The sequence below is a fragment of the Eucalyptus grandis genome, chromosome 1 (assembly GCF_016545825.1).
Source record: "Eucalyptus grandis isolate ANBG69807.140 chromosome 1, ASM1654582v1, whole genome shotgun sequence".
Taxonomy (NCBI): Eukaryota; Viridiplantae; Streptophyta; class Magnoliopsida; order Myrtales; family Myrtaceae; genus Eucalyptus; species Eucalyptus grandis.
This window is the reverse complement of record NC_052612.1, coordinates 39,884,273-39,908,164: the sequence shown is the minus strand read 5'-3', so window position 1 is coordinate 39,908,164 and position 23,892 is coordinate 39,884,273. Positions and strand designations below refer to the sequence as shown.

Here is a 23,892-nt window from a genome sequence, read left to right as displayed (position 1 = left end):
TTTATAAATATAAATATTTTTATATTTATTACATATTTTAGGTATTTTAGTACTTTAGGTATATTAGCATAGTTTACTATTTAATAAGATTTTATTAGAGAATGATGGAATGAGAAAAAAGAAACAAAAAGGAAAAAAATTAAAGAAAGAGAGAAAATAAAAAAAAAGGCAAATAAAAATAAAAAAAGGCACGAGTACCCCGAGATATTCTTATCATCTCCATTTGTGAACATTTGTGTTCATTTACGGTGATGTCATTAATGTGAATATATCCTACTTTAAATCTACAGTTCAGTAAACTGTTGATAGGATATGAACACGTTATTGAATTTATTATCTTATCATATCCAATCTAATCTTATTTAGAAATTCGGATGACTAGACATAGCTTAAATGAATTACATATTCGACTCTAGGCATATGACCAATGATTAATTTGGCGTGCGGAACATGAGCTACGTAACTCTTTCTGAATGGGAGCAAGATCACCTAAGTCTATTATACATAACTTAAAATGCCGACAACTTCCAATGGTCGTCGAGCATAATGAACAGGGATTGATTTTTGGACGTGAGATGGAGAGCTACCCACATGTTGTGGGTTGTGATTAACGGTTGGCGCGGTTGTTCATTGAGAACCCAGGATTCACCTATCGATAATGAGATTTCTCGTAATAATAACATGGTGATTAAGTTAAGATAGATCGTGATGTGATGCTTTTTGGGTGGCCTTTTTTTTTCTCGCTTTTGGAGGGAGGGGACGGAAGAGGGCAGAGAAGACCGGCTCAAGAAAAATCACAAAATCATTCTCCAGTTCTCCTTAAACGTAAGGGGACGGATTTTATTCTGCTAATTTGAAGATTGTCGTTGATGTAATGGAAGTCATCTTGTTCTTCAAAGAAGATGGCATAGGTGAGTTATTTTTGCAATCAACAAAAAGGATTTTTTAGATCTTAGTGTGTCCTTAAATTACTACGTCTAAACTCTATAGCGTAAAATATAAGGATATTCTCAAAAGAGAGGGAAATAAAGAAATCTTATCAATTGGAGGTTGAAATGTTAAGATAAAGAACACATTTCTATCAGCCTATCAGATTTACTTGATTTAGAGCATTTTTATCGTGAGCTAACAATGGCTTAGTAATCTTTATTTTGAACTTAATCTCTAAATTATGCAGGGATACTTTTTTTCTTTTCTTTTTTTCTTTTTTAACTTCACTTCCATTTTGCTAAAGGGCAATTCGAATTCGCCATGAACTTCGCTATGCGCGCAGCAACATTTCATTGAATGCCGTTTAAATAATCAAAACAAACCTTAATGTGTAAGAAAAATTAGTTGCAACCTGCGTTACTTGATTGAGAAATGGATGTTGAAATTGCGGTCCAGGACGGAAAAACAAATAAGGGATTGGCTTTGCTTTCCGTTTCCTGGCTCGGAATTCATGCCTTGCCCTGCGAAGCAATCCCCACATGAAGCTGTTCTTGCATGAATGACCGTGACACCATCCTTTAACTGAATCAGGGCCATGGTGATGTAAATCCATCTGCTTTTTTTCAAGGCTTATGATTGTCCGCTGGAGAATAAATTGGCATGAGATGCGACGACTCACCAAACATTTGAATTGATTTAGCTCGTGGGGACTAGATTTGGTCTGCTGCAATAATGGGCAATGATGTTTAAATGTGATTAAAGCTACTGCGGAGTGCAATTGCCGCAGTAATTTCTATCAATCCTCGCTAAGGGAATCCTTGCATATGCCTCCGGTTTGGCCTAAGCCGTGTCCAACCTACTTCACCAGTTACTAATACGCATGAAATCGGGATTATAGTACGGTTGTGGATTCAGTAACTTGAAAGTGTATCGTGCTGTGAAAGGATTGGTCCTGTGAAACCACGACATGGGGAAACTCAGGCGGGGAAGCGGGATCGTGGGAGGCACATTGACTGGTTGCATCGATGGAATCGGCGTGCGGATGTACCTACGCAAAAGAGGATCCAAACCATTAGCTAAAGGACTGATCAAGTGAGGCATTGGATGATGGGGGGAGAGAGAGAGAGAGAGAGAGAGAGGACCACAGAAGCAGCATGGTGTATCTGTATCTGCACAAGGGCTATTAGCCAAAAGTTGCATGCTGCGAGCCTTCTGTTGGTCCACCTGCTTTTCCTTACCAAACGTGAGATCTCCCGCCGTGTCTGCTTCTACTTGTACATGAATCTTATTACTTCGTCATCTGATCAGACTAAAGCAAAGCGCGATTGCTGAAGCTCTTGTTTGCAAGATAAAACACGGCTTGCTCACCTCACACCCAATTGCACCTCGACTTTTGCCGAACGTGTTTGGTTACTACTAATTGACAACTTAAAACAGGAGAACCCAACAATTTGTCGATGTTTAAAAAACCATAACCGGCATTTTCAGCGTCGACCCTTTTGGTGCCAAATTCGTTTCTTCACGTCTAGGACCTAAAGTGTATACGCTGGGAAGGAGCACTTTATCAAGCATGGCCTTTTGTGCTTTTGAGAGTGATGGACAGAACCGTTCAAATCTGGGCCTTTGTTATTATAATGTATTTCCCTATTTGGGGTCACCCAAGATAATGCCACACAGCAGAAAACGAAGCATCACCCGCCCACGAAAAGTTCCACTTCACATTCTTTTGCCCATTTTCTGTTTTGTCCTCCACCCACATTCCCTTTTGCCCTGCAACTCCACGTTCATAAAGCCTGCCACAGAACACGAGTGAACCCCACAACGCATTGTTTGAAAAACCACCACCTCTCTTTGCTTCGTTCCCCTCTCCACTCGGCTTGGTCATCTTTTCCATGGCCCCCTTACCTCCATGCAATCCGCTTGATTTGCTTTTAGCAACTATTTCAACAGGCATCTCTCTTTCTTTGAGTATTCAACAAAAAGTTTGTGAGAGTTGGGTACTTTGGAGGATCTCCTCTCACTCACAATGATAGCCGTTTCTTTATATAAACAAGCCTTGTATGTTGCTTTCAACTGGGTATTCTAGAGAGAGAGAGAGAGAGAGAGGCCATTTCAGTGTTTTATGATAGTCTTGAAGGAAATTAAGAAGCCAAGCTAGCTTTCACTCGGTAAACCCATCTGAAATATTTTGGTTCTCTCATATCAGTGCGATCCTCCAGTATCTACCGTATACAGTCCCAGTCTGTTCTAGCCTATGCATCGTCTCAACCAGTAGAGATGCTAGTTCCTCATAAGGTATGTTCCCAAATGAGCACGCTTTTGCTGGTTTTCTCACTGCCATTGTTCGCCGGCTCCTCTCAAGAACGAAATGTAGGAAGTCATACGAACAGCAACATTGATGCTCATAAGGTAAGGAACACATGATCCTGCTTAAATTGTTCCACCTCAGCGCTCTGGATACTCATTTTTCAAAGAATTCCCTGAATATCTTGCGTTTGCAGGTGAGCTCTCGGTTGTTGTTCGAAATCACGCTGCACGGATTCCTCCTCTGGGTTTCATTAGGGTTGCTGATGCCTCTAGGAGTTCTGGTCATTAGAATGTCAAAAGGAGAGGAATCCGGAAGAAAGCTCAAGATTTATTTTCGTGCTCATGCTATTCTGCAGGCGAGTTCAATGACTAATCCTGTGAAATCTATTCCTGAATTCCAACTGTTTCAGACTAATACCACAAATTTTTTTTTCTAAACAAACGTCCACCAACCTGGAGAAGGATGACATACTCAGGCTTTCCACATGGTTCATCAAAAGTTGATTCCCCACAGTGCAACTTTATGATAATGATAAGAAATGATTACTCTTAACAGAAAATTTTCCATAAGCCAGTAGTATTTGTTTGCTACCGTTATTTGAAAAGGAGGAACTTCATTTACCACTCGGAATTAGTAGTTCTTGGAATGATGATCACTCGATAGTTTGAAGAAGTCGTCAAATTACTCATCTCTAGGTCATACTGTTCAGTGGATTTGATATTTTAGTACTGTCCAACATCGGTTCCCAATTATGTATTGGAGAAAGATGTAGACAGATAATAACCAATGTTGGAATTCTGTCAAGAATAATTAGTCTCCAAAAGAAGTATAGTTCAATTATGACCGCTCTTTCCCATTTTTCAAAGAGGGTATTAAACAGATTCTTTCTTGAACAGGTGCTCTCAGTGCTCCTTGCCACAGCAGGAGCTATCATGTCAATCAAGAACTTCAGCAATTCGTTTAACAACCATCACCAAAGAATTGGTTTAGTATTATATGGGATGATATGGCTGCAAGCTCTGGCCGGTTTTCTGCGGCCGCTAAGGTAAGCAGTCAGTTTCATCATCATTGGAACTCAATATTTATGTTGGTACTTTTACTACCTAATCTTTTCGTTGGGTTTAAAAGAAAACATGATTGCCGAATTTAATCCAATTTAATAAGAAACGCCAGCAGACGCCAGCGGAAGCATTTTATTTTTTACGCAAGCTCTGGCAGTTTGTACATTAGTTCTGTTTTTGCTTCCATAAATGGTTTAAAATGATGATGTAGAATGCAGTGCTTCAATTACCATATAAACCTTCCAAAAAGCATCATAAGTTTTCATCTCAACAAGCATTACTAAGACTTCGTCAAAAGAAGCAAGTGAAGATACTCACTACTGCTTTTTCTATTTCGTTTTCTTTTGCATCGGAAAAGCAATTGCGACTTTGACTACAGATCAGAACAACTTTATGCCCAATCCCTACTATGTTTGATCAATGTTACCCAAGATTGTACAGTTTTGTGCTCAGTAAGTTTGTTTCAAACTCACAGAAGATCCAAAGGAAGATTTCCATGGTTTTTCGGTCACTGGGCACTTGGAACCACAGTTTCACTACTGGGAGTGATCAACATATACTCAGGTTTACTAGCTTACAGCGAAAAGACATCGAGAAGTATAAGGCTCTGGGTGATCCTTTTCACTGTTGAGGTCTCTTTCTTTTCATTCTTCTACCTGCTGCAAGACAAGTTGGAGTACATACAAAAGCAGGGAGTAGTTTTGGGCAATGAACCTACAAGACCAATTGACCAGACAGCCTCACACAATGTCAAGGAAGAGTCGTTGATTGAGTCTGGTTGAGATTTTATATTGCTCAACGCGGTGCTATTAACATTCAAATTGATTTTTTTTTTTTATCCGCGTTTTATACTCCACTATTCACGCACTTCCAAATTACGGCATCGGGAATGTGTAAGGCATAGGATAGAGAAGCGACAGATTAGCTGTGCAAAGTTTATTAAGAGGAACTACACTGACTTCCCTTCTGCAGTTGAGATTGGATGTGCAGATTATTTTCCAATGAAACTGAAAGGTTTGAGTGCCTCTTTTATTTTATCAAGTATCCAATCATGAAGGCAATCATGCCTTCAAAATCTGCAGATTCCGTCCTTTAACAAGAGCAAATGAAACTGCAGAGATTTCTGTCGAAAGTGCTCGTTAGATAATTCATCATGAATGCTTCCGAAATTCAATAAAAAAATCTTTTAGAACCGTTTATAAGTCGCTAATTCCATTAAGGTCATGAACCATTCCACTTGGAGTTATAGTGCGAAGTTTCTGCAGAAGTCTCATACAAAACAGCGTTCCACACAAAATCTAGTGAACCTCAAACAGACTCTCCTATACGACACTCGATGCCAAAAGAAACTTAATTATCGCATTCAAGGATTAACCACAACCTCTTTTGCAAACGATAAACAAAAAGAAAGTGGCAATGATTATACATTGCAATCCACTAGTGCCTAAATTCAAGTTACGGATCCTCAAGAACTCTATTTCTTCATGCCAAATTTCTTGCAACAAGCTTAGCTGGTTTTGGAATCAAGCTAAACCGCATCTCCAGGAGAAGTCGGCATGCACGGTAACCCTACTAATCTCAATACACGTAACATGTAGACGCGGTAAATAACTGAAAGTAACAACAGCCTCATGTTGAGTAGGGTGCCATAAGCTGTGTATGAGATATATTATAATTCTCACGGAAAAAGCTGTACATAACCAGTTATTATTGCTATCCCTAGAATTACGATAGGCGGAAGAATTACAAACGCTCCGATAGTGGCGAAAAAAACCGAATCGTTCCTCTGAGACACTTCATCCAGGTAAGCTTGTCTCTTGATGTTTCTCTTCTGCGAGATGGTTAAGAACTTTTCGCTCATCTTCTTTAAGCTCTTCTTACCCAAGGGAACACTGAAATCTCCTCGTCTGTCCCCAACCAATTGCGCAAGTTGATCGCGGATGGTGAGTTTGCCGATTATACTGTCACTCATGTAGCCTAGTCCCCATACACAAATTCAAAGTTAAATTGGCAGCAATAGCAATGGTTCCTCCTTCCTATAATCGCAACAAATGCACAGTTCCTGAATGTCCTTTAAAAGGGAAAATTACACTCACCGTTCACTGTTGTGCTCGAACTAGAAGCAGTTAGTTGCTCCAGAAGATCCAGTTGTGAACGAGCAGAAGAGGGTGATCCTTGAGAATGGAAAACAATTACAGGAGGTAACTAGCCAATAGATTATACTCTAATCTCCACGGTTCAAACCATTCAGATAAAAAGACCCATTTCAAAGGACTGATGATGCACAAAGTACACGGAGCGATTCTAATTTTGAATTCTCAAATTGCTAGTTTCGGCCGGGAGACTTCAAACAATTTTCACTACGGGAAACAAAAGCACTGATTTGGCTAATTGGATACGATGACCACATATCTTCAATCGATCAAGAAAACACCCAGAGGAAAAAAGGAAGCAACTTTGCAACAGGGACCGTATTAAACTATTCCCAAGCAAAAGGGTCATTGCCATTTAAAGGATTCAAGCCCCCCAAACGATGTTCAAGAGGATTACCAGAGGAAAGGGCAGGTGGGTCCTCTTCCGCGACCTCGCCGCCGCCGTCGGGTTTCTCGGCCTGGGCGAGTGTTTTGAAAGAGGAAGGAGAGAGGGAGCTCGGCGACGGCGGGGCGGGAGACGAGAGCTTGAAGAGAAGAGGAGGTCTCTGCTTCGGGATCAGAGGTGGGGCCGGGGGCGGAGCGGCGGAGGAAGGCGCTTGGTGAAGAGAAACCGCGCGACAGTACAGAGCCATGTCTGTCCGATGTCTGATATTTCGGTGTCCCGGGAGTTCTGGTTTTCCTCCGTTGGAGACTCCAGTCCCGTGGCGCTCAAATTCAGTTGGATCTGGAATTTTTTTGTCTTTTTCTTTTTTGGAATTTCTGTTGGTGATTTATTATGGCCACTTATAATTATCAATTCCGATTTCCGACACGAGAAAATGGCTCTTCCACATATTTATATTTTCCACGTAGACAAAGGGACAGGGAAAAGGAAAATAAGAAGAATAATGCAGGTCGGTGTCACTGGAGACCGGCAAAGGGATTCTCTTTCTCAAGACTTTCAATAATAAATTTTGGAATAAAGGGTTGCACTTGATTTTTTTTTTTTTTAAGGGTTGCACTTGATTGATCAACAATTATCGTTCGAATGCCGTAGATTTTACTTTTTCTAAAGTAAAATTAATAGGGAAATATTTTCTACGCTCCACGATATCTAGAAATGTTAAATTCTAGATGTCAACATGATTTTGTAAAAACTCATTAACTCGAGTGGACTCTCTCTTATTCAAAAATCACTATTTCAATATTCAATTAATAAAGATCTCAAGATGAACACCAGTAGGTAATGGCCAATCTTAATGATGGTTACCGTACCCTCCTCTTGAATGTCTCTCTTTTCAATTTTTTTATTAGAATATGCGTAAACCACTTGACTTCAAATAAGAAGTATTTAAATATTTAAATAGTAAATCAAATGTTTATTTAATATCTTGAATTTTTAGAATAATTGGTGTTTAAAGTAAGGAGGTCCTACGCTTGAATCTTCCAAACCCTAATTTGCCTCCTCAATCACATATTTTCACGCATAGGCCAAGGGCAAAGTTCAATCTATGTATAAAAAGAAGTATTAAAATATTTAAATAATAAATCACACTTGCATTTAACAACTTCCTAAATACTAATCCGTTCGTTTTGCAAAAATATCATATTTCTAGAAAATGTTTTAAGTAAGTCATTTTTAAAGGAAATGACCATATTTTTCAATGTTCAACTAAAACCTAAAAATGAAGTAGAAAATATTTTCAATTTGATATCTTATTTGATATTTTAGAAAATATTACCAAAAAATCAAATTTTAATTTTTTTAATTTACAGGAAAAATTATTGTTAGTTTTTATATATTTTTAAAAAAATTGAATCTTAACTTTTCACTTTTGAAAAATCAAATTTACATCTTCTTCTTCTTTTTTTCCCTTCTTTTCCTTTCTCCTTCTTCCTCATCCCTCCTCTACCACTATATGTGCCCCAACGATGGCCGGTCACTCAGTGATCGACCAAGACATAGATCAAAGAGCCTAAGGCTCGACTAATCCAAGAAAACCCAAGCTCCACCGAAGCCGATGAATTCGTGACTCACCCAATCCAAGCAAGCTAGAGCTCTGCCAAGCAGGTGAGCCCGAGCTTCATTGAAAATGAGCTCGAGCTCACCCTCACTGGATCTAGCCTTGCACAAGCTCGAGCTCATTGGCCCATGGCAAGACTCAAGTTGGCTTGTGGTGGTCACTAGCGACCGCCAAGAAAGAAGGAAAGAAAGGAAAAAGAAAATTAAAAATAGATTTTTAAAAAGAAAAAAAGAAAATGTGTTTAATGAAAGAAAACAAGGCAGAGAAATTATAGAAATTTTTTTCCATTTCTAAAAAATGGAAAACATTTTTTCCAATTTTGAATGTGCTTTTCTTTCAATAGTAGAAAAAGTTTTTCGCCAGTTCATTCTTCATGAAATGAATGAAAAAAAAAATTCGGAAAATATTTTCTTAAAAGTTGTTTTCCGTAAAATAAAGGGACCCTAAAAAGGGGGATTTTTAATTGGGGCGGGGGGAGAGTACAGAATTTATCATCTAATCATATGGGATTGAAGGTTTACTTAGTGTCCAAGGAAAGTACAAGAAGAGGAAGACCCCTTTGATTAAGGAACCGCGTGCCCGTGCCCCTCCGCCGTTTGTCCGATCCCCCACAGGTCCTTGTTCCATCTTTCCACTCGCTGAAAGAAGGAAAAAAAAAGAAAAAAGTCAAAGCGAACTCTGCTTCTTCCCCAAAATGCCCCCTCAACCGGAGCGGCAGCTTCCCCTGCTACGCCCAATCCGCCGATGGCCAGTTTCGTAATTTCAATAGCTAGCTCGTCAGCCCACAGGCGCCACGAAGGAATCGCGACCGTTGGAGGAAGGGGGGGAGAAAGAGCGCGCTCAGAAAAACAGTTTTTTTCTCTTACTGGCAAATGGTGGTGGCATCGAATGAGATTCCAAAAGCTTCACAAAAGCAAACAGAGGAACCTCCAGTCCTCATCAGACTCTCCATCAATCTCTCTCTCTCTCTTTCTCTCTCTCTCTCTCTCTCTCATATGAATATGGGAATGAGCTGAAGATGCAAAGCGAAGAGGTGGAGTGGACGGTGATGGGCTGAACCGGATCGATTTCGATGGCGAACAGAAGTGCAGACGAGATGTCGGCAAACAACGACGACCCATCTCGGGCTCAGGCTCAGGCTCATCCCGACGCATTTCACGTGTCCGGACCTCGCCATCTCGCTTCACCCAACTGGAGGCACCTCATCAGCTCCAACTGGTCCGTCCCTCACCCTCCTCATGTCTTGGTTTAAAGCTCCAACTTTTTACCTGTTGGATGTCGATGTGGAGTTTCTTGAGTCGAGTGCATATGGTGGTTGTACTTCATGGAGGGGCTTTCTGAATCTGACCCGTTACCCAATTCTTTAATCTTTAAGCTATTCCTCAACATGAGGTGCCAAAACCAAACCATGGCCTATTTGTTCTGATATATCTGCATTCTGAAAACCGAGATTCGCAATGGGGTTGCATCTTGCGTTTGGGTCGTAGAATTCCATGCTGTCGATTTGATAGTTGAGTGTCGTTTTCCTGTACCATATCTTTCTTATTGCCCGGTATTTAGTTGTTGAACGGTTTTCTGCTATAGGAAGTGGTGTTAAACTATCGAGATTTCACTGCTCCTTAATCGGGCAAAGTTCGATCCGGTTAATAATGACTTGTGCATCCAGTTGCTCATGATGTAAAGACATTTAACCTGCTCTCCATTTGAAGAAGCATCCAGCTATTTACTCACCGAATTATTGAAGTACTTAAGTTGATCCAGTTTCATTTCAGCTTAATTCACAATCATATCTTTATTGTCAGCATCATATTTGTTTTGTACCTTTGGTTGAATTTCTTCAATGGATGATGACATTCATCAAAGCTTCAGGGAACAATTCTTAGTGTCTTCAAACTGTTACAGACTTAAGTAGCCCTGTTAATTTCTTATAGGCGGTCATATCTTCTCATGGGAGTTTTGACTTGATGACTATCTTTCTTGCATCCAGGAAGGATGGGAACTACAGAAGAACTGCCATGGCTTGCTTCATACAGGCGGTGTACCTCCTGGAATTAGACAGACAAGAGAACCGGTTAGAAGAAAATGCTCTAGCTCCAAATTGGTGGTTGCCATTCAAATACAAGCTAGTTCAAACCCTTATCGATGAGCGGGATGGATCCATTTTTGGGGCACTGCTAGAATGGGACAGATCTGCAGCGCTAGCAGATTTTATACTCATGCGACCGAGTGGAGTGCCAAAAGCAGTTCTGGCACTCAGGGGGACATTACTCAAGAGCCCTACAATTCGTAGGGATGTCGAGGATGACCTCCGGTTCCTAGCTTGGGAAAGCTTGAAAGGTTCTGTAAGGTATACAATAGCACTGGAGACGTTAAAATCAGTCGCCGCAAAGTATGGAAGCAAAAATGTTTGTGTTGCAGGGCATTCTCTAGGAGCAGGGTTCGCTCTTCAGGTAGGGAAAGCATTGGCTAAAGAGGGCATTTACGTGGATGCACATTTATTCAACCCTCCTTCTCTTTCGCTGGCTATGAGCCTAAGAAATATTGGAGAGAAAGCTGGGGATTCCTGGAAGAAGTGCAGATCTATGTTCACTTCGAATGACGAAAATCAGGCAATTGACGCTGCAGAAGAGAGGAATCCTTTTTTAGGATTGAACAATTGGGTTTCATACTTTCACAGGAACAAGAATTCTAGCACAGGGATGCAAAAATGGGTACCTCACCTGTATGTGAACGATAGTGACTACATTTGCTGCTATTATACTGATCGCGACAAGGATGCCAGGAAAGAAGATCCGGCACCTGAGAATGGTCATGTAGCAGCAAAGCTGTTTGTGATGTCCAAGGGAAAACAAAATCTTTATGAAGCCCATGGACTAGAGCAGTGGTGGTCCAATGATTTGGATCTCCAGCTATCTCTGCATAATAGCAGGCTCATAAGCAGACAGTTGAGGAGTTTATACCACCTTCCAGCCCCGCAAAATCCACAGAGGAAGCCCCAATGGCATACAGAAGGATTGCGGTTGCTTTCTCTTTGTCGAAAACTCTTTCGCTAGGGGGACCTGTTATGCTAGGATTGTGGTTGATGTCTGTATACTTCAAGAATTGTTCAAAATAAACCCAATGTGACACTTTCCATCTTCTAATTTAATTATGCAATTGTCTGTCATCTCAACTTTTGCCAGAGTCTAACAGAAATCTTCCCTTTTCACCTTTAATTGCATCCGAAACGACATGTAAACCTCATTGGTTGTCCACATTCCATTGTCAAGACGACATTGGTTAATATCCATCTTAGCATAAGCACACCATGCAGCGAGGTCTAATTTTCTCCTGCAGAACCCGCTGGTGATCGTTCGAGAACCAACACGAGAAATTAATGCTGGAGTCCAGACAACAAACCACCATAACAGTTTTGAATATGTTTTCTAAACTATGTTTTGTCGAGGAAACTATGGAGCTATTACGGCCGAATGAACCTTCTTCTGCTTTGGAAGCATTTCCCTTCTTCCTGTTTTCTTTCACATGAATTGGAAAGAATCGAGGTGATCTTGGACGGAGGGTATTTCCATCTACTGATACTCAAGTGAGCGTTTGTGATGACAGGCAAATCTACGATCGTCTCTGCAGTATCTACTGCCGTTGGATGAGGAGTAGATAGGTGAAAGTCAAATTCCTGTCTCGGAGTCTCAGGCAGAAAAAGAGTGGAATGGGCGTCTTCATTTTGCAAATGACCAGGCTTGCACCCTCTTGTGAAATTCAAAGCTAGTGAGTTGGCTCTTACCCAGAAACAGTCGGCTCTTTCTTTGGCAATTTCCAAGCCCAGTGAAGTCATTTTCTAGTCATTTCCTGGACTTCTCCTTCATTTCGCAGATGACCAGGCTCAAACGCCCTTGTGAAATTCAAAACTTTGAGTCAGCTCTTAAGTCATTTTCCAGTCATTTTCTGGACTTTCCCTTCATTTCCCAGATGACTGGGCTTGAACCGTCTTGCGAAATTCAAAGCTAGTCAGTGAGGTCTTACCCAGAAACAGTCAGCTCTTTTTTTGGCAATTTCCAAGCCCAGTTAAGTCCTTTTCTAGTCATTTTCTGGTTCAACTCGTTGTGCTTTCTGGTTTTGGGGGTCTCCTGAGAAACGGGCTTTTGAACCACAATTTCCTGACAATTAATGATCATTTGGAAGTCAAAACTAAAGGAGTGGACCGAAATTTAGCGCACAATTAATGATCATTTGGAAGTCAAAACTAAGGTGTGGATTGAAATTTAGCGCATAACATAGCATACGTGAATACCAAAAAAAAGGTTGTTTAACAAGACAAAAGGAGAAACGACTCCGCTGGGGATCGAACCCAGAATCTCTGGTTCCGTAGACCAGCGCCTTATCCATTGGGCCACGGAGTCATCTTTGGTACAAGCTCATTAATAATAATATTAGATTTTTAACATCTCGGCAGATGTCCCTACTAAACCCTAATCTGCGTGACTCCCAAAAGAAATCCTAAACCCTCAGCTCACACATCTGTAAGGAGAAAGGAAAAACTCGTCTGGCACCAGGTTAGCAACCTTGAGTTTCCATGAAACTGCCTTCTCTTGTGTACCGTAGTTTAAAAGCGGGAAAGAAAAGGAAGAACCATGAAACCCAGAGTACAGTACACGCGCTTTTACCCAAGTCAAGTCTCGAGAAATAGAGGACACCGTGACCGTTATATCAGTTAAGTAAGGGAACATGATCACAACACGTCTTGGTGTTCACATTCATTTGAGGGTTCGTGCCCTTTCATCAATCTTTTCTTCGATACCCAACATTTTATGAATGAGATGGCAAGATTTTCAGGGTCACTTTCCTTATGATGATCGCGATGGCAATTCATAAATGAATCGGAAAATGCAAGAGAAGACAGAAAAACATCTAAAGAGAGATACGATAGGATGTGTGATTGTCAATAATGAAATAAAAAAGAGAAAAGATTAAGCCCCCCCATTCAAAATTCAAATGCCGAACATGGAGGATTGCACTTTAGCAATAAGATAATCAACTGTAAAGGCTCTGATTAAGCTCCTGATCATTTAAACCATGTCAAACCATGACTGATAATTTTGTTGGAGTTATAAACAGGTTCTCTAATATTTTTTCCCCAGTAACTGGAAAGCTTGTGCTGATATGTTAGATTACATTAAGGAAGTAACACTAACACATGAAGAACTCTGTGCGGATGACAATGAAATCAACTCATGCTGATAATAAGCAGAAAGGGAATCTTCTGGTCATTTTCTCTCATCTGGGTGGATCTAGCTCCTTTCGTTATGTTTCAAGGGAAATTAATTGGAAAAAACTAGAGCTCATTGTCACGCTTTTTTCCCTCAAACATATACTTCAGATGCTTTCGAACATTGCAGAGAAAATACACTATCTTTATACATTGATTCCACGAACATGGCACGAGGAAGTTTGTAGATTCACGAAATGAGGGACAAGAATTAACAAAGAATAGAATTGTATATATAGAACATTGGATATAGAACATTGGATATACCCATGGTAGGCGCAACCGAGGTACAAGGTGGTCTTCCGTATACACATACACACATAAGTTTCTATTAGGGCATGAACAAGGCCCTCTATGCACAGCAAAAACCAGGCATGGTTTCTGACTCCTATTCATTATACAACAACAAAAACCATGTATGGTTTTAACGTTTGAATTTGAAACATATATGTTCAGCTCTTATACAAAGAGCAGCTCCAGGTGATCATTGGATCATGGAGATCGCAAGGTCTCTCTCTCTCAGAGACTACCATAGCCCAGATAGCTCATAATCATATATGCTGACCTCGGGCTCCAACTGAGCCAAACCGTTGCAGACTGGAGCAGCTGTCATGGTCTCCATATACCAGAGCCATGACTCGAGATCCTCGGATGAAAAGCTTGGGCTTTTGGAAACAGATGCTCCACTGGGCGAGAGCGAATCCACCATGGGTCGCTGTTCGAGGTCGAGTGCTTCAAAGTCATCAGCTCCCCCATGAAAGAGTACGTTTGATTAAAGACTTGGTGGTTTGAGGCACCGTCCGAGGACATAGGCGAGGATGTTTGGTTGGATAAGTACTGGTCTGAGGAGTCATCTCCTTCACGAGGATGATGATGATGATGATGATGATCCTTCATCTCTGGGGCTGTGATCACTTTCGTTGAAGATTCAGGACAAATAAGAAGATGACCACCATGCTCATTTTTTCTGCCATTCCCAGTGAGTTCTTGGACAAGCTTCTTGAAGCCGGATTTATCTATGATGTAGACTTCGGGTTTCAGGACTTTGATCAAGCTGTTGAACTGTTGCTGTTGCTGCCGTCGTTGATGCTTCTTTTGGTGTTTGGATATTTTGAGGGAGGCTTGGTTTAGGGTTTCCATCTTCTTCCCGATAGGAACTGATATAAAAGAGGGAAACGGGCAAAAGCTTAGGAATCACCTCCTTGGCCTTGTTTTTTGTCGGAGGGTCCGAGGATGTTATATAGGAGTTGTTATATGCTATCAATATGTGGTCGTTATCTTGATCAGAGGGGCTGTGGGAAACCCAAAAACAAGCCACGGCTTAATGGTGTGAAGTCCTGAAAGTGATGTTGAATATAAAAGTGGGTTTTGTAGTTTAGGGGTCCGTTTCCACGCAAGTAATCCCAAAGTCTCTCTCTCTCTCTCTCTCTCTCTCTCTCTCTCTCTCTCATATGAAAAGACAGAATACAGGTAAGTGATGATCAAGATACAACGAAATTGTCTGTGTGTTACCGAAGATACGAAGAAATATTATCAGTTTACAAAAGGATCCATCTAGTATAGAATAGCATGATAAAAATGATAAAAGACCCGAACCCAAGAATGTTTTTAAAGTGACATGATTTATCCCCTCTAGTCATTTGTCTGTGATTTTTTTTATCTAAATATCTGCTTACAATTTATCATGATACCACTTGATATATCAAATTATGAACCATATCCCCAACCAAACCTCATTTAAAATTAAGTATTCAAACAAGTGAGATGCCGAGAAATTATTATGACCATTAAAATTAAGCTATTTTGCTGAAGTTTTTTCTGTAAATAATGCATCCTAAGTAAAGTATTTAGAGAAGTGAGACCTAGACATGAAATTGCTGTCAGTCTGAATGCCTAACATAAACTTATTGCGACACCTAGTAAATGATATTCTATAAGGCCTAATACATCTCGGGCATTATTTGAAAGAAATAGATGCTGAGGTTTGGCTTTTTCAAGGAAAACGCATACCAGCTTTGATTGTTGACGCCCGGGGGTCAGTTCCTGAGGCTGCTCAGGTATAGGCTAAGCAACCATAAAATAATGTGGCAAAATTTTGAATTTATTAGTAGGCTGGGTCGCATTTTTGCGAATAAAATAAATGTTATAATGCAGGAACTAGCTGGGCATACGGGGCACGCAGCTTACTATTCTAGAGCTTGTCATATTCTGTTCGATTTCTTGCTGTTACATCCATTGTAGCTTCATGCTCGCCTATGGTATGTGGTTAGGTTCGAGCGTGTCAGATAGGATAGCAATCGCCTATTGCAAATATACAGTTTCGAAAATGAAAAGCTACAGAAGAATTTAACTTGAAGAATGAAAGTTGCAATTGGAGAGTTGGGGTATAGGTAAACCTATCGATTGCCAGTAGATTGACATGTACTTAAACAGATTAACAATGATGAGTTCCGCCGTGTTATTGCTACAATAATCTTGGAAATTGTTCCGGTGCCATCATTTTTATTATACAAGAAAAGTCATTTAAAATAGGTAAAATCCTAAGCTCATGGAATGACCTACCAATCTCATGGTCCAATTAGAATGCAAGCCAAAGCCCCGGTAGGTGGTTCGAACATGAAATTCCTTTGCACTTTCAGAGGTTATACCACCATAATCTAATCTAACAAACTATAACGACTATTCAACTTAGGTTTGATTTGATTTCAATCAAAGATAGAGCAAGAAAACATAGGTCAGATTTAGCTTGATTTTCTTTTTCCAGTCGTGTGGAGACTTGACCAGCACAGGACTCTGCAACATCATGCCCATGGCCACCCCCTTTGACAGAAATTGCAGTGTCCATAGCAGAGAAGAGATTCGTTTTATGTTTTTCTGAAGTGATGAACCTCCCTAACACGCACAAAGCCGTCGACTTCAGTTCACGTTCCCTCACCTGTGCAGCTAGTCGCCAGTGATGCATGTCAGGTCCAAAAGGGACGAGCGAGGTGATGATTACTTAAATGGCAAAGTATAGCGACCTGCCCCACCTGGTGCCTCCCTAGTCCCTCTAAAACAAACGAAGCGGGTCGGATTTATTTAGTAAATTATGTGTACACATCGTTGTCTAATAAGGGAAAATAGGGACATCCCATCGAAATCTTTTTCTGTGTGAAAGAGCCTATATACTATGTAGCCCACTGTATAAATGGGCATACGTACTCTCTTTCCTACGTCACATCAAGATTCACAATCTTGGCTTTGGCTGTCTTAAATGCCATTGGCATTGCCCTCATCAATTATTATAGAAAGCCCCGTTAATGTTACAGCCAACCCCGTGGTATAAAATCTGCTGAAACCTAAGATGCACGTCATTTTCATTTATATGGTCTAATTCTAAACCTACCTGCTTTACCTAAATTAAATGTATATATAGGGGCATTCTTATTTAAGATACCTCAGAAGACGTTGCAGCTTCAGACATGGAATGAATGTGGAGCCCCCGAAAAAGCTGCGTGATTACTATTTTAGTTGCCCTTTGGCTGCAGATGAAGAGGGGAAATGCGGACAAGGCACTATTATTGTAGCGAATTACATCAACCTATGTGGACCCTTGTTAGCAGAGGTGATGCAAGAACATGTGGGGGCGAAAAGGACCAGGAGACAGAAAGGGAACGAACCGGAAGAGTTTCAATAAGGAAGAAAGGAACGACTCAGCCATACTCAATAGTCGATCAGCCCTGTCTCTTGGAAAATATCCGATTAAAGCTATGGGTGCAACCTGTAGAAAGACATACCAGTCGAATTTGACAAACAGTTTATCCTGAGCTATGGACAATTTGACCAAAGAATTTCATGAACCTCGTGCATTTACATTGATGGCTGACACTAGGGACTAGCACTATTACAAGCCTTCTCCAAAAATCTCAAATGCAACATCACCCAAATAAGAGAACGGGGTATGCTCTTAATATATCAGCTTCAATAAGGTTATATGCTCTTTTTCATGGTTACCGAGCCACAGAAGCATTCTCTGTCAAAGATGACCCTACTTGAAGCATAAGGGGATACACCGGACTAAACTCCTTGTCCCCTCTTGCCCTTACTTTCGCAGCATAATCATCCAAAGTTGCTCTCACGCCTTTCCAGATCTGATCCTCTCCTTGTGAATCCATCCACAATGAGTACTGCAGTGGCGTGAGCTTGTTTCTTTGCATCGGGGACTGCAGGTCATCCGGACCACGGGTGTAGAGATGGTGAAGTATAACACTGACAGGCAGATCCTGAAGAAGGGGAGATGCTCCCAGCTGAGATGTTTCCAAGAATATGAGAGGCCTAAATGCTCGAAGGGCTCGGTAAGGTGCACCTAGTTGTTCCACCTTGAACAAGTTCTGGCTTACTGACAGCTCCAGCTCCGCCATGTCTCTAGCCAATCTCAGCCTCCCTGATTCTGATAAAGGCCTCACGAGAGAAGCATGTCTAATGAAGAAAATCAAAACTCGTGAAGCCATGTTTCTCACGAGCCGAGTGCTTATCATTTCTGTCCCTCCAGCTGTTGTGTTAGCTGGAGGCAACATCCTGACTAGAAACTCAGTACGGAAGTGAAGAATGCACTTCTGCAACTCCTCCATGTAGGGTGATACATTATTGTCCATAGCAGCATCCATCCCCAGCACACCAATGTTCTGGTCATGAATTTGCAGTATGCAAGATTCCAGGCGATCAAGCATTGCTTGAAATAAGGATGTCACTGCATCACATGCAACCTCATATATTGCACCCAGTGCAGGGGAAAGCTCATTGGCAGCAACAGGTGGAAATTCCCGGATCATAGATGATATGCGGGTGTGAATTTCTTGCAAATGCTGACATATGGTGAAGTTCTTCAACTGGGCTGCTGTAGCGGGACCCATCACTTGACGTGCTTCAGGACCAGTAGATATCTGCATTATACAAGTTGCCCTCCACCATTCAGAATTACTTTATACAAGAATCATAACGTTACTTCATTTTAACCCAGATGTCACAAATTCAAATCAAGGAAACTGTCACCACACCATGGGAAAGGCTACGTGAACTCGATTGTCTCCCCTGCATATACCAGAATACTTGTTTTTTTTTTTTTTTTTTTTTTTTTTTTTTTGGTAAAGATACCAGAACACTTGTTTTTTTCTCTAAACATCACAATTAGGATTGAGTGTTCTCCCATCATCCTAAAAAGAGAATCAATGACGAAACTTAATGAATAACACAAACACAAATGTCCCAATAATAAATATTCACCTACCATTTTAAAAAACACCCCAGTGACCTATGTAATTTGCTATGAAAAATAGATCTTTATCAATGCATCTAGCATATAGATAAAGATCTAAATATTTCAAGTGATTGACTCTTGTTTCAACTACAATTTAGATGGCTACCCTGTCGTATCATTTGATCAACCAAGGTATGTTTAATAGTGGCATAAGCAGGCTAATTTACGGTGCCAAACTGTTGTTCTTAAGTCCATATTGTCATCTGGAATTCAATCTATAAACCACTCTTTAGTATCTTGGAGCAAGCATTTTCATACTGATGGCTTATGGAACTCTTACTAAATATGAAGCATGCATCATCTGGCTGAACACATACTGTAGTGGAGTTCATATTCCAAGCAAATGTTGTCTATGATTATTAGCAACAGGTAGTGTGCTCTTCAACTCACAAGCCTTCACATGAGAATGGCCAACATGTGAAATATCGGACTGACTTTGGCGTGTTGATAAACTTTGCATAAAGCAGTACTTTGTTCTAGCAAATTGTAAGAAGACCAATTTTCCAAATAAGTAACCTTACAAGTCACAAAAGAACCTATATCCCATTTCCAGCATGATTAACCAATCTATGATGGTCAAAAGACTTGATCATTTACAGAAACATAAATTAAAGCATGGTTTCAATAGACAAACCATCCAGCTTCAATTCTAATTGACTTGCTGAAAAACCAGATAACATGATCACAGCTGTAGCCAAAACCTCCAAGCAAAATGCTTCTCCTAGGGTTGACTAGCTTTAATAAGGAGGGGAAAAAACATTCATTTATGAAACTGTTGAGCCTCAAATTCCACCCCCTCCGGGCGGGCGGGCATGAATTAAAAAAAAAAAAAAAGAGAGAGAGACAAAAAGAGAAAACCAATGCCACCTGAATGAGAAAAGAATAAAATCGCTCATCCACAATCAACTTAACATTTATTCTCCTGCTGTAAGGGCAAGCTAAGCTCTATATATGCTTCTAGAGACATTTCATCCTAACAAATGGACTGAACAAATAAAATCCAGAATCATGAAAAAAGAACAGAGAAATCTACCTTAGTGCAACATATAATGTCCAGTAAATTACCTGGTTCTCAGCTCGTGCTGCCAGCTGGCGCAATGCCTTACCAATTTCATGCAAGACAAGCAGAGTTAAACGCCCATCCAACTGGACAGCTTCAATCTCTTCATGTATCCGTGACACAACTCTTGAGATATGTTCTTTGGAGGGAAGATTTCCACGAGTGGACACGGGGAATACATTGTTGACAAGATCTGTAAGACGTTTAAAGCATTGAACCAGGTATTGAGTCTGGAATATTTCTATTGCCGAAACCATTTGATCTTTCACTTCAGGAGTGATAGCTGGCAATACACCCTTAACATCAGTGTCGCGTGAAATCCGCTCTAGGAGATTCTCAACCATGGAAAGCATCTTTGGGTATCCCTCCGTAAACATATCTTTCACAAAACTTGATCCAGTGAAGGCGGATTTCATTTGGCTTGCAAAGGCCTTAACAAGTGCCTCCCAGACACGGTCTGATAACATTGCATCACCGTCCTAAGCAAATAAAATAACTTTAGCAAGGGTATACAGTATAAATGAGAGAAAACAGAGGAAATCACAAATTATCGGAAAGTCAAAACATGCCCTCCCCAAATAGTTATCAGAAATTGATAGATAGTAAAAATGCTTTTCTTGATTTTCGCTTTGGAAGTAATATTTGGAAAACCAAATTGCAACTAAAATTGGATAATTATAGCGTAGCGGGAGGAGGATCAAACTGACATTGTGTTCAAAGGATGAGAACTGCAGAAAACAAGAGAGCTAGCATATTTCTCGGGTATTAAGAAAATAAGCTTTTTTATCTACAAGCAGACAGGCAAAGAGATCATTTCCTTAAGCAAACTAGACAACTGACATTATGCACCAGAACAAGAAGGCAAGTAATGCAAAAGCCAGTTAATAACTTGTTCAACCCAGATGAATCACTGCACCAAATCTCCCCACCAGCAGATTGATCCAGCCGATGATGCAAGGCTTCAGCTGACTAATTTAAAAGTATGATCTTCAAAGTCTTATAGCACAATAGAGAACATAAAGGAGCATCCAAATACAAACTACATCACAACCTAACACGCTAACCTGAATAACGTCGTCAAGCAGCAATACATGCGTGAATGGATCCCTCTTCTTCGACAAAACCCGCTGCAAGTGCCAAACTGCAACCACAACTGAGTGCAGTTGCTCCATACACGCCTCCATCCTCTTCCAAAGCGCATCCCTCGCCTTCAATCCCCCTCCAATCTGTGGCGTCCCGCTCCCTCTAATCCCTCCCGGACCATACACACCTCCTCCACTGGTTGATATCGCCTTCATATCCAATGCGGCATTAACGCTCTTCACTCCCATTCCCTTATACTTATTCACCAACTGCGCCACAGTGGCCTTCAACTCGCCTAAATTGTAAAACACCTGCAATCCAGTACCAACGTCCGCCTGGTTCAACCCTTCCATGCCTCTCTCCAACACTTTCATGGCCTCGCTCCGAATCTTATCCCCGATCTCGCGGATCCACTTCAACTCTTCCTCAACCACATCGATGCCGGCCAGATCGTATTCGTTGCATAACCGGAGGATGTCGCAGTGGAGCTGCGCGGCCTTGCCGAGGTCGAGCTTGTCCGGATCCGCGGAATCCGATTCCCGGAGCTTCTTGGCCAAGCGGAGGAACCGGATGGTGTGCTGCAAGAGATCGGTGGATCGGTGGAGGTTGGAGAGCTGGAGCGTCTTGGAGTTGATGGAGGAGAGGGGTTCGGAGAGCTCGGATCGGACGCGGCGGAGGGAGGACTGGAGGGAGGAGACGGAGGAGCGGACGGAGGAGAGGGAGAGGTCGGCGGACTGGAGGGAGGAGAGCTGGGAGAGGAGGTGGTGGTGGCGGGAGAGGACCTCGGAGCGGAGCTGGGATTCGAGGAGGCGGATGGCGGAGTGGAGCTTCTCGGCGGTGGAGGCCGGGGAGCCGGAGGAGAGGGCCGCCGAGGAGAAGGTGGTGGAGGAGAAGGACGGGGAGAGGAAGGGAGAGAAGATCGGGTCGTCGGCGAAGGCGTCGAGAGGGGACGACGACGACGGCGCCGCCGCGCCGGCGGAGGCGGCGGCGGAGGGGGGGGGATTTGAAGGTGGAGAGGCGGTGGAGAGGGGAGGACGGCGACGGGGAAGAAGACAGGGGCGATCGGAGTGCCGCCGGAGAAGCCATATTTGCTTGCGTTAATCCTTCTTCGCTTCCGGAGTTTTCTTCTCTCAGTCAGAGAGTTGCCATCGTCGTCGTCTTCGTCCTCTTTGAGAAGCGAGATTCATCGATTTCGAGTTGCAGATTTGCAGCTTGCAGTTATCGGTCACGTGGGCTGGGCTTGACCGGGCCCAATTGGGCTTACAGCGGGCGTATTTTGTCCAAGCCCACGCTTGATCTTTGATGGAGGGAACCGTGCGAGAACCGAACCGAACCGAACCCGACCGGACCGCACTAAGGGTGTGCATGGTCCGGGCGGGGGGGTTCCCAACCTAGAACCGGGAACCACCTCAAGGACCGGTTCCGAAAAATTGGGCAAGATTCACCCGTTTGTTGCGTGGATCCACCTTAAACCTGTCGGTTCGGTCCTGGTTCTTGGCAGATCCATGGAACCGATCTTGACGCAAAACAATTTTGATTTTCAACATAAAACGACTACGTGACATCAAAGCAAGCCAAAAAAGGAAAAACCAAATTTAAGTACGTGGAACAAAAATTCATTTGTTACAACTATAAATGCAACCAATGAAGGAATGGATGTACGTAAATTGATATAGAGGCAAAGAGAGTAGTAAGTGTTTAGGAAAAATGGGTCTCTCTTAAAGCTATGAACTTGACATATCCCTCATTAGGTTCGGCAAAATATCACAAGTCACACAAACAAATCAAAAGAGGTGAAATGAGGCACCATCCAAACACAGGAAAACAAAGGAAGTGCAACTAAACAAGAATTTATTGAATACATTACCTTCATCATTATATTAATAAATAAACTAAACAACAAAAAAGCATAAGAATTCCCCAATATTTAGCTTTGTATTCATCCTGCAGCAAAAACAATTGCAATTGCCACAAAACAATTGCTTTGTATTCAATTTTAGTATTTTTTTTAATATTAAAAGAGAACCGGTCCGGTCCGGTGGGTGGATCCGCCCATGGAACCGGGAACCGGAAACTGGGGCCCACCGGTTCCCAAAAATTGAAACCGGGAACCGGACCGATTCCCTCAAAAACCGCCGGTTCCAGGCGGTTCCAATCCGGTTCCGGGCGGTCCGAGCGGTTCCCGGGCATTTTGCACACCCCTAGACCGCACGGCTTTGCTTCTCATCGAACTGAAATCGGGCTTTTCGAATTGATTACATCCATTACAATAATCGACGAATCCGACCTTTAATCTCTGACCACTGAATGATTTCTGCAAATGCAAGCACGAATATTATTCTGAAAAGATTACATACTTCGTCCGTATGCTCTATTTTCTAATTTAGTTCATGGATTGTCATATTGTTGAGTCGAATTGTTCTGATTTCACAAACTTTCGAATCAAGTCCTCCATCTTATAATCCAACCAAAGTTTAATCAAATTTAGCTAATGTGGCCGTTTTTATGTATAAATTATGCGCATGTCTACTTGGACGTAGTTGAAATATGGATAATATGGGAATCAAATATTTTCAACCTAGATTGAGTTAGGTAATCGAAAGCAGAGGCTGAGTTTTGCTCATTCTCAAGTTACCCCTACTAGCTAGGATAGGCTAGCGAAGCAAGCACCAGCTGATAAGATGTGGGAGTTCCTAAAAAATCCTTTAATGTCCTATTAACCTTGTTCAAGGGTG

The 23,892-nt window shown here is 41.6% G+C and overlaps 5 protein-coding genes and 1 non-coding gene across 6 annotated transcripts; 2 read left to right on the top strand and 4 right to left on the bottom strand.

Annotated features, from left to right (window-relative positions):
- Positions 1-2,653: 2,653 nt before the first annotated feature.
- On the top strand, positions 2,654-5,336 carry LOC104442172 (cytochrome b561 domain-containing protein At4g18260). Its single transcript, XM_010055516.3, has 4 exons — positions 2,654-3,339; positions 3,432-3,593; positions 4,135-4,283; positions 4,775-5,336. The coding sequence occupies exons 1-4, from the start codon at positions 3,208-3,210 to the stop codon at positions 5,079-5,081; spliced, it is 750 nt and encodes a 249-aa protein (XP_010053818.2). The 5' UTR covers positions 2,654-3,207; the 3' UTR covers positions 5,082-5,336.
- A 418-nt stretch (positions 5,337-5,754) lies between these two features.
- On the bottom strand, positions 5,755-7,165 carry LOC104442165. Its single transcript, XM_010055502.3, has 3 exons — positions 6,850-7,165; positions 6,396-6,473; positions 5,755-6,276 (listed from the first exon to the last, which is right to left on the bottom strand). The coding sequence occupies exons 1-3, from the start codon at positions 7,082-7,084 to the stop codon at positions 5,978-5,980; spliced, it is 612 nt and encodes a 203-aa protein (XP_010053804.2). The 5' UTR covers positions 7,085-7,165; the 3' UTR covers positions 5,755-5,977.
- A 2,300-nt stretch (positions 7,166-9,465) lies between these two features.
- On the top strand, positions 9,466-11,644 carry LOC104442155 (GDSL esterase/lipase At4g10955). Its single transcript, XM_010055492.3, has 2 exons — positions 9,466-9,673; positions 10,443-11,644. Exons 1-2 carry the CDS (start codon positions 9,528-9,530, stop codon positions 11,506-11,508), a joined length of 1,212 nt encoding a protein of 403 aa, XP_010053794.2. The 5' UTR covers positions 9,466-9,527; the 3' UTR covers positions 11,509-11,644.
- A 1,135-nt stretch (positions 11,645-12,779) lies between these two features.
- TRNAR-ACG lies at positions 12,780-12,852 on the bottom strand. Its single transcript has one exon. It is a non-coding gene; the product is annotated as a tRNA-Arg (tRNA).
- A 3,446-nt stretch (positions 12,853-16,298) lies between these two features.
- LOC104442150 lies at positions 16,299-17,509 on the bottom strand. Its single transcript, XM_018876226.2, has 3 exons — positions 17,378-17,509; positions 17,155-17,239; positions 16,299-16,653 (listed from the first exon to the last, which is right to left on the bottom strand). The coding sequence occupies exons 1-3, from the start codon at positions 17,416-17,418 to the stop codon at positions 16,402-16,404; spliced, it is 378 nt and encodes a 125-aa protein (XP_018731771.2). The 5' UTR covers positions 17,419-17,509; the 3' UTR covers positions 16,299-16,401.
- Positions 17,443-22,344, bottom strand: LOC104442141 (conserved oligomeric Golgi complex subunit 5). Its single transcript, XM_010055472.3, is given in 4 exon segments — positions 17,443-18,640; positions 20,080-20,553; positions 21,139-22,155; positions 22,157-22,344. Coding segments are annotated over 4 exon segments (2,511 nt in total). The 5' UTR covers positions 22,244-22,344; the 3' UTR covers positions 17,443-17,707.
- Between the last annotated feature and the right edge of the window lie 1,548 nt (positions 22,345-23,892).

What these genes read in the sequence shown, in the direction of transcription:
- LOC104442165 (XM_010055502.3), bottom strand. Translation starts at nt 7,084, where the DNA reads ATGGCTCTGTACTGTCGCGCGGTTTCTCTTCACCAAGCGCCTTCCTCC. An exon ending in CCCACCTGCCCTTTCCTCTG is followed by an intron (nt 6,474 to 6,849) that starts GTAATCCTCTTG and finishes TCCATTCTCAAG; the next exon opens with GATCACCCTCTTCTGCTCGT. An exon ending in TTCGAGCACAACAGTGAACG is followed by an intron (nt 6,277 to 6,395) that starts GTGAGTGTAATT and finishes TATGGGGACTAG; the next exon opens with GCTACATGAGTGACAGTATA.
- LOC104442172 (XM_010055516.3), top strand. Translation starts at nt 3,208, where the DNA reads ATGCTAGTTCCTCATAAGGTATGTTCCCAAATGAGCACGCTTTTGCTG. An exon ending in GCAACATTGATGCTCATAAG is followed by an intron (nt 3,340 to 3,431) that starts GTAAGGAACACA and finishes TTGCGTTTGCAG; the next exon opens with GTGAGCTCTCGGTTGTTGTT. An exon ending in GGTTTTCTGCGGCCGCTAAG is followed by an intron (nt 4,284 to 4,774) that starts GTAAGCAGTCAG and finishes TCAAACTCACAG; the next exon opens with AAGATCCAAAGGAAGATTTC.
- LOC104442150 (XM_018876226.2), bottom strand. Translation starts at nt 17,418, where the DNA reads ATGGCTGAGTCGTTCCTTTCTTCCTTATTGAAACTCTTCCG. An exon ending in TCCTTATTGAAACTCTTCCG is followed by an intron (nt 17,240 to 17,377) that starts GTTCGTTCCCTT and finishes CTTCATCTGCAG; the next exon opens with CCAAAGGGCAACTAAAATAG. An exon ending in AAGCTGCAACGTCTTCTGAG is followed by an intron (nt 16,654 to 17,154) that starts GTATCTTAAATA and finishes CTAGCTGCACAG; the next exon opens with GTGAGGGAACGTGAACTGAA.
- LOC104442155 (XM_010055492.3), top strand. Translation starts at nt 9,528, where the DNA reads ATGGCGAACAGAAGTGCAGACGAGATGTCGGCAAACAACGACGACCCA. An exon ending in CACCTCATCAGCTCCAACTG is followed by an intron (nt 9,674 to 10,442) that starts GTCCGTCCCTCA and finishes TCTTGCATCCAG; the next exon opens with GAAGGATGGGAACTACAGAA.